This window comes from Sinocyclocheilus grahami, unplaced genomic scaffold, assembly GCF_001515645.1.
Source record: "Sinocyclocheilus grahami isolate Dianchi unplaced genomic scaffold, SAMN03320097.WGS_v1.1 scaffold660.1, whole genome shotgun sequence".
In the NCBI taxonomy this organism is placed as follows: Eukaryota; Metazoa; Chordata; class Actinopteri; order Cypriniformes; family Cyprinidae; genus Sinocyclocheilus; species Sinocyclocheilus grahami.
Window position 1 is genome coordinate 456,288 of NW_015505839.1, and position 14,562 is coordinate 470,849.

A 14,562-nucleotide genomic window follows, 5' to 3' on the forward strand; every position below is an offset into this window, starting at 1 on the left:
AATATACTGATGAAATGACGCTCTGAGCCGACTTATATAGAGGTCGGCTCTGCCCATTCTGGTGGGCTAGAGTGCCATTAGTTTGAGCAGCTACACAACATGAACAAATCAGGCTTCAGTATCAGTGTAAACAGGAGTTTCCACATACACAACGTGTTCGAAAGGGAACTCAGAATACACCTTAAAGCGCTATATAAATAAAGGTGACTTGACTTGACTTGACATGCTATAGATGCTGCTGACAGAGCTCAGGTTGTATTATATATTTATTTATTTAATTAATGAATAACTGGAATTCCATTTCATGTACAACAAGAAATAAAAATGTATACTCAAGGGCACATAAGTGATGTGGATAATTGTCACATAATTGTGTGAAACTTTTATTCTTCTTTTTGTAGACTGTGGGACTGTAATATTGGAGAGGAAGGCTGTGCTGCTCTGGCTTCAGCTCTTAGGTCAAACCCCTCACACCTGAGAGAACTCAATCTGAACTATAATAAACCAGGATGTTCAGGAATGAAACAACTCACTGCTCTACTGAAGGATCAGCATTGTAAATTGATTAAATTAATGTGAGTGCAGATGGTTTATTATATTTTCTCATTTATATCTAAGTTAATATGTTAGTTTTCAGTTATTTACCTCAAAGTGCTTTTTTAACTCTCAAACCCTGTGAGATGTAATTTATCTTTCTTTCTTTTTTTCAATAACACAAGTGTACCAATTATCCGCTTTATACATGTCACAGATACATAGCCACACACTTTTTCTACTTCAACAACTGCTTATCAATATTTAAGACTTTGCTCTTATACCTGTTAATTGATAATAATTGTTATAAGTGACAGGAGATTTGTTACAGGCTGTTTGACTGCAGTATTGGAGAGGAAGATTGTGCTGCTCTGATTTCAGCTCTGAGATCAAACCCCTCACACCTGATAGAATTGAATCTGAACTACAATGAACCTGGAGAGTCAGGGGTAAAACTGCTCTCTGCTCTACTGAAGGATCCACAATGTAAACTGGAGAAACTCAAGTCAGTATTCATAATTTCCTTTTATTTTTTTGGAGAATAACACAAACAAACTTTGGGACAATGATTTATTTTTTCTGTATATTCTTTGTATAACTAAAGCCTGAGAGTCATACTTGTATGAAGATAAAGGGTGTTTTCACACTTGAGTCCTCTTTTAAAAGAACCAAACCCAGACCCCTTTAAAGTACACTGAACAAAATTATAAATGCAACACTTTTGTTTTTGCCCCCATTTTTCATGAGCTGAACTCAAAGATCTATGACGTTTTCTATGCACACAAAAGGCCTATTTCTCTCAAATATTGTTCACAAATCTGTCTAAATCTGTGTTAGTGAGCACTTCTCCTTTGCCGAGATAGTCCATCCACCTCACAGGTGTGGCATATCAAGATGCTGATTAGACAGCATGATTATTGCACAGGTGTGCCTTAGGCTGGCCACAATAAAAGGCCACTCTAAAATGTGCAGTTTTATCACACAGCACAATGCCACAGATGTCGCAAGTTTTGAGCGTGCAATTGGCATGCTGTCTGCAGGAATGTCCACCAGAGCTGTTGCCCGTGAATTGAATGTTAATTTCTCTACCATAAGCTGTATCCAAAGGTGTTTCAAATAATTTGGCAGTATATCCAACCGGCCTCACAACCGCAGACCATGTGTAACCACAATATTTGAGAGAAATAGGCTTTTTGTGTACATAGAAAAAGTCTTAGATCTTTGAGTTCAGCTCATGAAAAATGGGGGCGAAAACAAAAGTCTTGCGTTTATAATTTTGTTCAGTATAAAAGGTTCCTCAGTATTATCAGCAGTTTTCGCATTGCTCAATAGCTAATTACCCTCCTCCATCCCCTACTCCTCCTCTGTCAGTCAGGATTCAGCCTTCTGATTCTCCTTTGAATCAGACTAATTCTAAAATGTGTACATAAGATTATTGAACTTCAACGATATCTGCAATACATTTATGTTGGTTCTGTTCTGTTTATGCTGGGGGGGGTTATCGCTGCTCTCCCTGCTCTCATCCATGCTAGGCTGCATGGATGCGCAGGGAGTTCTTGCACAGAACAGAACCATACCGCCAATCCAAACTATATGCTAAATGTCAATCATCTTTGACGATAGTGGTCCTAACAGAATTTATTCTATGGGGAGTTTTGGAATGTTAAATCAAAAATGGCTACTTAAATGGACATAGTCATTAGTGAAACTAAATGACTTAAAATGTTGTGGTACGTTTGCGTTTGTTAGGCTGTATGTGTGATATTTTTCTTCAATCTTGCTGTAGGTTGTCTAATTGCAGTATTAAAGAAAAAGGCTGTGCTTCTCTGGCTTCAGCTCTGAGATCAAACCCCTCACACCTGAGAAAGCTGGATCTGAGCTGTAATAAACCAGCAGACACCGGAGCAAAGCAGCTTTCTGCTCTACTGAAGGATCCACATTGTAAATTGGAGAAGCTCAAGTGAGTGTAATTATTTTTCAGTATTATCAAATAGATGTGCTGCTTGTGTGTACTCTTGCACTTGCAACAAACTGCAGCTGAAGGGCATAAAAGTGAGAACTCTTGTAATTTCATGACTTCTGTGTTGGTTAGCACAGCACTTACACACACACCCCATCTAACCTTGTTCTTCTATTCCCTGCTATGTGGGTGCACATTCACACCATTAGTGCACTGGATTCACACACACACACATCCATTCCATCTTTCATTCCCTAACAATAGTTCACGTTGTGCATATTAACACATACACACTTAACACTCAAATGTTCATGATGAATTTTCTTTATTGGTCTACTGTGCTGAAATGTAAGTGTAAAGTATATTTCTTCTTTTTTGAGGCTTTGGAAATGCAGAATTGGAGAACAAGGCTGTGCTGCTCTGGTTTCAGCTCTGAGATCAAACCCCTCACACCTGAGAAAACTCAACCTGAACTATAACAAGCTTGGTGATTCAGGAGTGAAGCTGCTCTTTGATCTACTGCAGGATCCACATTGTAAATTGGAGAAACTACTGTAAGCTTATTTTAATATATTATGTATTAAAGAACAATTTCGTAAAGATGTCCAAGCAACAATTTACCCAATTGACTTAAATTGTATGGACAGAAAAACACTTGATACATTTTGCAAAATATCTCCTTCCCTTCTAGTCGGTCACTCTTGATGTCACGTCGGATGACTGACATATTGGGATCTCGCTTAGAGAGACCAATCTACTTCGACTGTAATCTAAACGAGCCAATGCACATTGGCATGCAATTATTGCATCCAGCTGCCGCTGATCACAGCGTGAGTATAAGTAGGCAGCCGGTGCAGCGCATATTCAGCTTCGGAGCTGAGCGATCACATCGTTCTGCTCCTGACTACTCTACTGAGAGATGAAGACTGAACGAGTTCAGCGCGCTCTTTGAGAGCTCTTCGTTTTGGCGGTACGGCGCTTCAGCGGTGGTGGTTTCCCGTGTCGAGTGGGTTGCACACATCCGGCTGCACTACCCCCTGTTTGTGTTGCAGGCGGCCATCTCCCCTGTGCGCTTAAGCACGTTAAAAGAGCTTTTTCCCTAAAAGAGCATTTACGGATGCGTCTTTTTAAAGATGACGTTGCGTGGCAAACTTGTCGTTACGTCTTTGTAAAGACGATGTGGGTCTTGCTATAGACAACGTATCACCCGGGCGTTTCTGGATGCAGTCGTTACCTGGCGCTGGGTGATGGTCATGATCGCTGCCTCACGTACCTGGGCATTTAGCACACTGAGGTGGCGTTTGTGGATGAGTCATGTTCTCATTGTGGGAAGATGATCATCTCGGAGTCGCGGGCCAAGCTCCGTTTCCTCAAAGGGGCAGAGCTCTGTTGCCTCTGCCTCGGTCTAGTTCTCGTCATGGCGGCAGTCAGGCGGGGGCTACTTCAGGCAGTAGCACGGGCGGTCTGAGGGTAACCGTAATGGCAAACCCTCCAGGGAACCAACCCGCGGGGGACCATCACTCCTCTTGCACTCCGCAAACAGTTGAGCTGCCAATGTAACGTGCTTGGCCCTCTACAAGGAGCATACCATCAGTATCCTTTGGCGCTCTTCCCGACGACCGGATGTCGATTGCTGCATCGGAGGGTGAGCTGGAGCTTTCTGGAGAGGAAGATTCAGCTGCGCTGCTGTCCTCCAGGACTGTAGCAATGCCTGAATCGAATCCGGAAATAATGACTATGCTTTCCCGGGCCACCGTGAGGGTAGGGCTCGAGTGGAGACGATTGGTTTTTTCGGGGTGGTCCACGCTGGTTCTCAGCGCACCGCCCTTGTGCCATTCTTCCCGGAAGTGCATGAGGAGCGTACCAAGTTGTGGATGGCACCTTTTTCTGCCGGAAACCGACCTGCTAACTCCTCCTCCCTCACCACTCTCGACGGTGGTGCAGCTAGGGTGTATACGGGAGTCTCCCCGGTGGAGCTGTTGGTTGCGATGCAGTTGTGTCCTAATACCACCTCCACCCGGCAGGGCAAACCATGCCTCCCCTCCCGGGTCTGTAGGTACTCGTCTGGCCAGCGATGCTTATACGGCCTGTGTAGAAGCTGCCTCCGCCTTACACGCTATGGCGTTACTGCAGGTTCTTCAGGCTAAAGCACTGAGGGACCTGCACGAGGGTGGTCATGATCCGGAAGTTCCAAGAGAGCTCCGAACCGCAGCTGATCTCGCACTCCGAGCGACGAAGGTCACCGTGAGTTCTCTGGGTCGTGCAATGTCCACACTTGTGGTCCAGGAGCGTCACCTCTGGTTGTGTCTGGTCAACATGAGGGACACGACAAAGTTCGGTTCCTCAAGGTCCCTGTGTCCCAGACCGACCTTTTCGGCTACGCAGTCGAGAACTTGGTACGAGCCGTTTGCCGAGGGCGGCCCCCTGCGTCCACCCCCGAGCCTTTGCAGACAGTTGAGCTGAAGTTTTTGTCAATGAAAACTCTGCTCCTGCTTGCATTGGCCTCCATCAAGAGGGTAGGGAACCTGCACGCATTTTCAGTCGACGATTCATGCCTAGAGTTCGGGCCGGCTGACTCCCAGGTAATCCTGTGGCCCCAGCCCGGCTATGTGCCCAAGGTTCCCACTACTCCCTTCAGGGATCAAGTGGTGAGCCTGCAAGCGCTGCCACCGGAGGAGGTAGACCCAGCTCCAGCTTTGCTTTGTCCCGTCCGCCATTGAGATGCTACGTCGACAGGACGCAAAGCTTCAGGACCTCAGACCAGCTCTTTGTCTGTCACGGAGGCCGGCAGAAGGGGAATGCCGTCTCTAAGCAGAGGATGGCCCACTGGATTGTGGATGCCATCACCCTGGCTTATCATGCACAGGGTGTGCCCTGCCCGTTCAGGTTGCGAGCTCACTCTACTAGGAGTGTTGCATCCTCCTGGGCGCTGGCTCGTGGCGCCTCACTGGCAGATATTTGGTATATATTGATATATGGGCGACCCCCAACATGTTTGCTAGATTCTATAGCCTTCGTGTGGAGCCGGTATCCTCCTGTGTTCTCACCTCAAATGGGTAGAAGCACTGAGAGGCCCCGGCTTCGGGTCAGTTTGCGAAAACCGCTCCAGAGAGTCCATATCGTAGATCCTGTCGAGCTCCTCCATCCCTTCAGCAGCCAGACGTGGCGGAGCGTCCGGCGCCAGGCCCTCACTTGATGAATCCGTGAGAACCAGTAGAGGGCTGGGTTCCATATGTAGAGACCTAAGTGGATCCCATATGTGAAAAATCCACGGTATAGCCTCAGTGCCTGTGTTTCCCCAGCAGACTTCCTGCTATTTTTCAAGAGGGTTACAATCACCTCTAATTTCCATATGCACCTAAACGGTTGTTCATATGTGTAAGTGCTTCCGGAACCTCCTTCGGGAAGGATGGGGCTTCCGCAGCGTTCCTGTCACAAGTTGTATGGGTACGTTTTCCCAGTGTTATCCAGTCTTACTGAGTGGGTTGTGCCATAGCAGCAGTAGCTGGTCTTCCCTGGTAAGCCCTGGCCTACGCCAAAAAAAAGTAGGGGCGCAGGAGGCTTCCACGCGACACTGGAAGGGGCAGTACCTGTGGCCCTTTGGTAGGAATCCCAATTCGTCGGTCATCCGACGTGACGTTGAGAGTGACCGACTGAAAGGGAACGTCACTGTTACGTATTGTAACCCTCGTTCCCTGAAGGAGGGAACGGACAGGGAACGTCCCGTCGCCACAGCTTCTGTACCACCGTTGAGTGGCCGGGTCACCGGCTCGGCTCCTCAGCGAAAACCTGAATATGCGCTGCACCGGCTGCCTACTTATACTCACGCTGTGATCAGCGGCAGCTGGATGCAATAATCGCATGCCAATGTGCATTGGCTCGTTTAGTTTACACTCGAAGTACATAACAGAGAAGTTTTGTGTCTTCATAAGCAGCTGACATTTGGTTGTGAAAAAGCTGAACAACAAAGGTCTCAATTGTGTTTTTGTAGGACAGAGCTTGAAAAGGAGGAAGTTCCTTTCAGGGACTATTACAAATACACAGATCTCCTGTTCTGTATAATGTATAATATTGTGTAATTATGAAAGACATGTCACTGGAATGATGATTTGTTTGATTCTCTCTGCAGTTTGACTGAATGCAGTATTGGAGAAGAAGGTTGTATTGTTCTGACTTCAGCTCTGATGTCAAACCCCTCACATCTTAGATTCCTCAGTTTGGGCAATAATGAACTAGGGCACTCTGGAGTGAAGCAGATCTCTGATCTACTGCAGAATCCACTCTGTAAACTGGAAAAACTATGGTGTGTTTGTTATATTATTGTGAAAATATGATAATATTTCTGAAGAAGCACACGCAATTTATCCAAGAAGGCAAAGCAGGCAGTACTTTTTTTGGTAAAAATATGGAAATTGGCAACAATACAAAAATAAAATTGAAGCTCAAATAATAAGCTCAAATAATGTGTAAATCACTTATTTTTCTATAGTAATACTGTCCAACAGTGAAACCAGTGAATAACGTTTTCGAGAGAGGCAGCATCTCTTTTGCTTCTATTTGGTTAACGCTGTGTTTATGACTATATTTACAATTCAATTTACAATATTTACAATTATCTTCCCTTTGTGTTGGTTAAGCCGTTTAAGCTTAGTAATTAGTAAAAAAACATACATGACAGGTTACACACCAACACACATAAATGTTTACATGAAAACCTGAGATGTTCTTTATCTAAACCCAATGCAGGTTGTCTAACTGCAATATCACAGAGGAAGATTGTGTTGCCCTTGCTTCAGCTCTGAGATCAAACCCATCACACCTGAGACACCTGAATCTAAGTAAGAATAAACCAGGAGATTCTGGAGTGATGCTGCTCAATGCTCTGCAAAACGATCCATGCTGTAAACTACAGTGAGTGTCATTTTATGTTTACATTTATTTGTTTAATAGACACATTATCCAAATGAGCGTACACCTTTTTTAAATTGCTTTGGTACTATTTTCACATGGAACTTTTTCAAAACTCCACACAACAGATCATCAAAAATGCATTTTTTTAAAAAACATTTCAGCACATTTTGAATTGTGTTAGTACAATTCAGCAAATCACAAACATATCTTTTCACTACAGATAAGTTTTTAATCTATATCAGCAATTAATTCACAGCAACAGCCTTTCATAATGCTTTTACTAATCATTTGCATCTCTCTTCATTCAGTTTAATATTTTTCTGTCTTTTAATCCAAATGGTCTTAATGGTTAATCATTAAATAATTTGGTGCCTCTATAACTTTATATAGATATAGATTCTATATATACAGACATGTAACTGGCCTTACTATGGTAGAGACCGCCAAATTACTGTAACTGACCCTTCATCTGAATAGTTCAGCTGCAGTACAGATTCAGTCATATGGTACAGTTAATACATTTATTGTATTGACAGCAAACATATTTTGGTCCATTGTTCAAGAGATATTAGACAGCCAATAGATTGCATTTTTTCATTATTAAAAGGCTGGAATACACTATGTAACATTTAAAATCTGAAAAGATTTTAAAGCACTTGGCATCGTACACTTACCAACTTTGTAAATGGTTACAGAGAAAAACTGAACATCATACACTAAACCCCTCACATGCTCTCCACCCAGCATTTGAGTGGCCCCGCCTGCAGAACTCAGGGGAGGAGAGCCACCTTTGTTCCCAAAGCCATTGCATCGGCTAGATAGTTCCTCACTGGAAGATCTAGACTGTATGTATACTTTTCTATGTGCAACATGGAAATGAGGAAGGCAGTCCTTGCGGAGCGCCGGTGCATTATGGTTAAAAGCTCACGTATAGAAGTGTCAATAGTCAGCTCTGTAGAAATAGAAATCTGAGTTTCTATGGGATGAGGCAAATCAACTGGAGAGTTATTTTTATCTTTTCTCATTATTATCAACAGATTCTGTTGATGTCCTGTTCATGTTGATGACACCCAGTTGATGGTAGGTTTCTACACTAATGCCAGTTTTTGTACTCTCTAAAATCTCTGCAATAACTGAAATTATTTGGGTTACGTTCCCCAACCAACCAATGACTTCTATGAAGAACAGAACAATCCAGGGCCGCATTTTCCAAAAGCATTGTGAGACTGAGTAGACTGTGGAGACCTTTGGTGCAATTGGTTTACTATAAACTTAGGCTTGCAGTGCTTTTGGGAGTCAAGATTTTCTCTGTGATTACAAAATAAACACAAACCTTGAAAACCTCCACCAGGTGTGTCTAGAGACGTTATCAATCTAGAAACTCATCATATACGTTGATGGTTCCTGACTTAATGATGAAACAGTAAGGATCAGGATCAAATAGCTGAATTCAGTTACTATAAAATAATTAAACATAATAATGTGAATCTGTGAAAATATCTTGGAACTCTCCAGTTGATCGGACACATCCCATAGCAAACTCCAGTCTCCACAAGTATAGGTCTCTAATGAAAAAAGGGGGCGTTTTCCAATGATTGGGTGTTTTCAAACAAGGATAGGCATTTTTTTAACTATCAAAACAGTTAAAGTACTTAAAAGTATGGAAAGCCCTAAGAGGCCATGCAGTATAATTTCCCTTTTTCTTTCTTGTTTTTCTCATGATGGCAACTGTTTTGTTGTGTCTAGATCACGATAAAACAATTAGTGGTAACACTTTACAATAAGGTTCCATTAGTTAATGTTAGTTAATGTATTAACTAACATGAACGAACAATGAACAATACATTTATTACAGTATTTATTCATCTTTGTTAATGTTCGTTAATGAAAATACAGTTGTTCACTGTTAGTTCATGTTAATTCACAGTACATTAACAAATGTTAATAAGCACAACTTTTGATTTTAATAATGCATTAGTGTAAACCCTCTCTCCCGTGTCCTCACCGCCACACTTCGTTCTTGTTCTGAGTGGGTCTCTGGCATGGGAGGCGGACGCACTAACAAGGAGGCTAAAGAATCAGTCGCTAGTGCATCTCTTGAGATCAGGGGAGTGAGGTTTACCTGCACAGCATCTACTCGCTGGCCTCTGTTACACTTGTAAATGTTGAAATTAACATTTAAATGCTGTAGAAGTATTGTTCATTAGTTCATGTTAAAGGCACAATATTTAAGATTTTCGTAATAAAATATCCAAAAACCACTCGCACAGTGTCATATATTTCATGCAGTTGTGTACTTGCGTTGTCCCAAAAGTTCCCAAGGATTTGTAAATCCAGAGAAATTCCAATTTTAAATAATGGCTCATCCCGTTTCATCGGTTTATCGATTTCTGCTTTTAGAAACTATGGCAACACACGTGGACAAAAAAACGCTGCTGTACAGTTACACTAAATTCATTATGGCTGTCACGAATAAAATGAAAATGAAATGAAAAGTGTTGACTGCAACATTAAATTTAGACCATCAGTCTTTTTCCGTGTTTTTACAGTGTTGTGCGTTATAACCAATCACACACGAGTCTGTTGAGCTTATGAATGCAGCGGCCAATCAGAGGCGTTCAGATGAGTCATCGCTGAAATTAGTTTTGTTCAGTGCGTGTGCTTGCTGACTGAATTCTGCTTTCTCGAGGATTCTCTCATCATAAACAACAAAGTTCAGATGTATGTATGATGTATGTAGGAGATTCATTCACCAAACAGTGTATAGACCACTTTACTGATTCTAAGGGGAGGTTTTGAGAGTGCTATGTACGGTTCTTTGACAATGTAAATGTTCTTTGCTCACTTTCTCTGTATAATTTATTCACTGTTTAAATAACTTTGGAAGGTACAGGTAATAAAAAAATTTATTCATTACATCCGTGAACATGATTTGTGAATTCCATACGTCTCTGGATGGTGAAAACCATAGATATGTATAAAACCACATCTCCCATCGTTCAACTCTCCTTCATAGCGTCATCAAGCTACACCTTTGTTATTGTTTAGAAAATGCGACCACTAGCGTCGAAAACTTACATATTGTGCCTTTAACTAAAGTAGTTCATTCATGTTAACTAATGAACCTTATTGTAAAGTGTTACCCAATTAGTTATGTCAAGATCATGAGAAATCAAGAAATAAAGAAATAATGCTGCATGCTTTAGGACTTCTGTAAAACTGGGAAAAACGTTTTTCCAGAGTGCAATAGGCATAGACGAATACACAAACATATTAATCATGTATACATTTTGTGAATACATAGCCTTATGTGATATATAATTCTTGTGGCCCAGCCCAACCTAAAATCAGTTACTGACTTATGTCAGCGATTGTAATTACTGTAAGGATAAGGTCAGGCAAATGACAAATGTGTATGTAAAATACAGACTACAAACAGTAGCTATCTTTATTATAGAAATCTTTCATAAATCATATTTTGTCTTCTCGTGACCCTAAGCTACAGGTTTTTTATAATAGTTGATGTGCTACTTAATAACGCAGAACACAATGGCACTCTGAAAACTTTAAACGATGGGATCACTTTTTGATCATATAGACACAGTAGTCACAACTTGATGACAAAATTAAAACTGGTGATCCAACAAATAGAATAGCGAGTGTTTGTATGTTATAGTAGCCTAATGTTATAGTAATAGATAATGCTAACATTTAATAACACATCCCTGCATGTAATTATTTAGCCTAAATGCTATCTTTTTTTTTTCTCTGCTGTCCAATTCTGAAAGAAAACATGCCCGGACTTACTAATGAATGAACGCATGCAGTTTTTTCACAAGCAGTTGATTGACTTGTTAAGTTGTGGGTATTTTAGCAAACAGTTTGGTTCATACATTCAGTATATCAGCATTAAAGAGGGCAAATGTTATCAATAGTTGATGTGCTACTTAATAACGCAGAACACAATGGCACTCTGAAAACTTTAAACGATGGGATCACTTTTTGATCATATAGACACAGTAGTCACAACTTGATGGCAAAACTAAAACTGGTGATCCAACAAATAGAATAGCGAGTGTTTGTATGTTATAGTAGCCTAATGTTATAGCAATAGATAATGCTAACATTTAATAACACATCCCTGCATGTAATTATTTAGCCTAAATGCTATCTTTTTTTTTTCTCTGCTGTCCAATTCTGAAAGAAAACGTGCCCGGACTTACTAATGAATGAACGCATGCAGTTTTTTCACAAGCAGTTGATTGACTTGTTAAGTTGTGGGTATTTTAGCAAACAGTTTGGTTCATACATTCAGTGTATCAGCATTAAAGAGGGCAAATGTTATAATTTTACCAAACTGTGCACGTTTCAAACAAACAGCATTTCAATCCATGATGTTCTTTCTCCAACCATGCAATAAATGAAGGTCCCAGAATAAGCGCAGTTTCATAACGTATTTAATTCAACTGCTCAGGTAATGTTAGAGGTATGACCCATTCCAGAATTATGATTTAAAATTAGTAAGAGCTAGAAATCTATCTTCGTATTACAGGTAGCTTTATATTACGAGACTAATTTCTATGGTCTATGTTTTGACGTTCTCGCACCCTAAAGTTCCTTGAACACTGAGTCTGAAATTTCCGTATACGGTTTTTCATTTTCGTCATCCTAAAAATTTCATCACACACAGAAACCTTGCACATGGAGTCTGATGCGTATTAATTAATCCGTTGTGAAAAAAATTCACAAAATAATACAAAATGGAGTCTTCAAGCTGTGAGGATGATTTTGTTGTCCTCTCTCTTCTTAAAAAGAGAAAAGAAAGATGGAATATTGGGTCCATACAAACCAAGGAGCGTTCCACTTCCTTATCAAGGAGCTGCGGGATTATCCTGGGCGATTCAAAGTTTACTTTAGGATGTCAGTGGCTCAGTTTGATGCATTGCTAGCGATACTGGAGCCACATATTAAAAAGAAGACCACCAATTTCTGTGAACTCAGTGTGCAAGGACCTATACATTGCTTTGTGCTGCGAGAAGAAGTGGATCAACTTGTCAGACGCCATTCTAGATTTTGGCTTTCGCTTGTACAGTGGCTCTGAATTGCCTCTAAAAATGCTTGCTACGGATGCAAAAAATGCAGAAAATCGAACCTGATCCCAATTTTTTATGACGGACTAAAGTTTCGGAGGCAGTGTGTAAATGTGATTGACACAATGTGAGGTCGTATTTATTTTTTAACATGCGAAAATTTCGGACTCAGTGTGCAAGGGCCTTAAGTCGAAGTAGTTTGCTTGGAGCATTTTATAACTAACTGGTTAGCTTGAGAGAAAATTCACACAATTTAATCAAAATCGTTAAACAACTGGTAGTTTACCATAATCCGCTTCATAAACATTGTTCATATACATGCAATCTCTCTCAGTGTTTTTCAGGTTATGGCCCACTCAATTTGATCAAATCAGGTAAAGATGCTGAAAAATGCCCTGAAATTGAGCTCTCAACCAGTGATGCACTGGAGCTCTGCAAGGACTGCCGCCCTCATTTCCACGTTGTACACGTAAAAAAATCAAAAGAAGTAAATAAATCCAGAAATCAATACATGTGGGAATAAATCAATATAAAATATAAATGAACACATAAATACATTTAAAAATACAAATAATAAAATAATAAATGATAGAATAAGTAATTCAAAATGTAAAAAAGAACAAACATAAATGTAAAAATCAATACAGAAAATAATAAATAAAGGAAAAAGTAATAAAATAAATGCAGGATTAAATGTTATTACAAAGTAATTATATTTGTTTTATCAAGTCATTAATTCATTCATTCGTTCATTTATTTATTCATTCATTCATTTACTTATTTATTTATTTACTTACTGCAGGTTTGGTCCTGCATACAGTATGTTTTAAAATGTCTGATATCCTCTGACTGAATAGTCAACCTTGCTTCCAGAAATCACTTGGCACTTAAATCATTAAATCTTTTTGTATTATTATTATTATTATTATTTAAAAAAAATAATAATCTAAGAACCTAACGCATGCATTGTGAACTAGATGGTTCTTTTTCATTATCGTGGCCATCCATCTTTGTGACTGACAAACATATATGGAATTAGAATTTTTTGATAACTGTTTATTCGTGTCTCAATTCCAGATGTTTTAACTGGTGAATACGCTGGGAGGACAAGACAAAAGATTTAAGAGAAATACTATGTATACTACTGCATTGTACAGCCATCATGAAAGGCATTCTAACAGGGACTCTTGTAAGGACTCTTCATCTGCCCAGAAAAGTCTTAGACCACCAGGTCTGAGGTGTCAGACTTACTGATGGGTGACCCTGGCTGTCTCATTCAACTTGGGACAGCACAAGACCAGCACTGACCAGATGTGGTTACAGCACTCAATACAGCCCTAAGATCCTACTAAATCTAGGTATAATAGTATTAACTAATAGCATTAATGTGTGAGCTATATACATTTCGAAGTTTCTAAATCCAGAGCATGGCCCAGCTAGACACACTCCTCCTCTGAGCTCATGCCACTGAAATGAATTAGTACTCGGGTGAAAGAAAGATCCACCCAGGTTAGGCTCTGTTTTTTCTCTCCATTTATCATTTCACTTTTGAAAAGCATTACCATGGTGAATCCTCCTGTTATTGTAGATTTGGCTCAATCTCTGATTACACTCTCTTGGTCATCTCACAGACCTTTGTTATCATTACAGTTTTGGTGTTTTATTTTGTTAGTTACCCTTTGTTTCTTTTCAACATGCATATCAGTGTTTTATATTTAACCTTTAGTGCTGTTCATTGCTTAAAAAAAATCCTCAACACCTTTTTATGTGTATTTTTAAATATGTGTTTATCTTGATACAAGCCCATTTTTGAATGAAGAGCTGCACTTTGATTATCTTTGCTTAAAAGTTCCTTTCAATACACATTAGTATTGTTCGATATCGTAACAAAAATTGTAAATAATATTAAACGGTAATGACAAAAATAAAATCCAACAAGCCAAAATATAAGGTAATGAACATGTTCAGGGCTTCAATACAAAGCATTATGGGCTTAAGCACAAGATACCGAATTATTTAAATTCAGTAAATATTTTATGTCCTATAAATAAAATAAAATGATGAGTA

General features: G+C 40.1%; 1 protein-coding gene across 1 annotated transcript in view; it reads left to right on the forward strand.

Moving 5' to 3' along the window:
* Positions 1–14,236, forward strand: part of LOC107558790 (NACHT, LRR and PYD domains-containing protein 12-like) — a 54,538-nt gene extending 40,302 nt beyond the window's left edge. The window contains exons 15-21 of the mRNA XM_016242474.1: positions 402–575; positions 866–1,039; positions 2,321–2,494; positions 2,875–3,048; positions 6,624–6,797; positions 7,241–7,405; positions 13,573–14,236. Coding sequence (XP_016097960.1) covers positions 402–575; positions 866–1,039; positions 2,321–2,494; positions 2,875–3,048; positions 6,624–6,797; positions 7,241–7,405; positions 13,573–13,588 — 1,051 coding nt within the window. The 3' untranslated portion in view covers positions 13,589–14,236. The remainder of the gene's footprint in view (positions 1–401; positions 576–865; positions 1,040–2,320; positions 2,495–2,874; positions 3,049–6,623; positions 6,798–7,240; positions 7,406–13,572) is intronic.
* Positions 14,237–14,562: the final 326 nt, after the last annotated feature.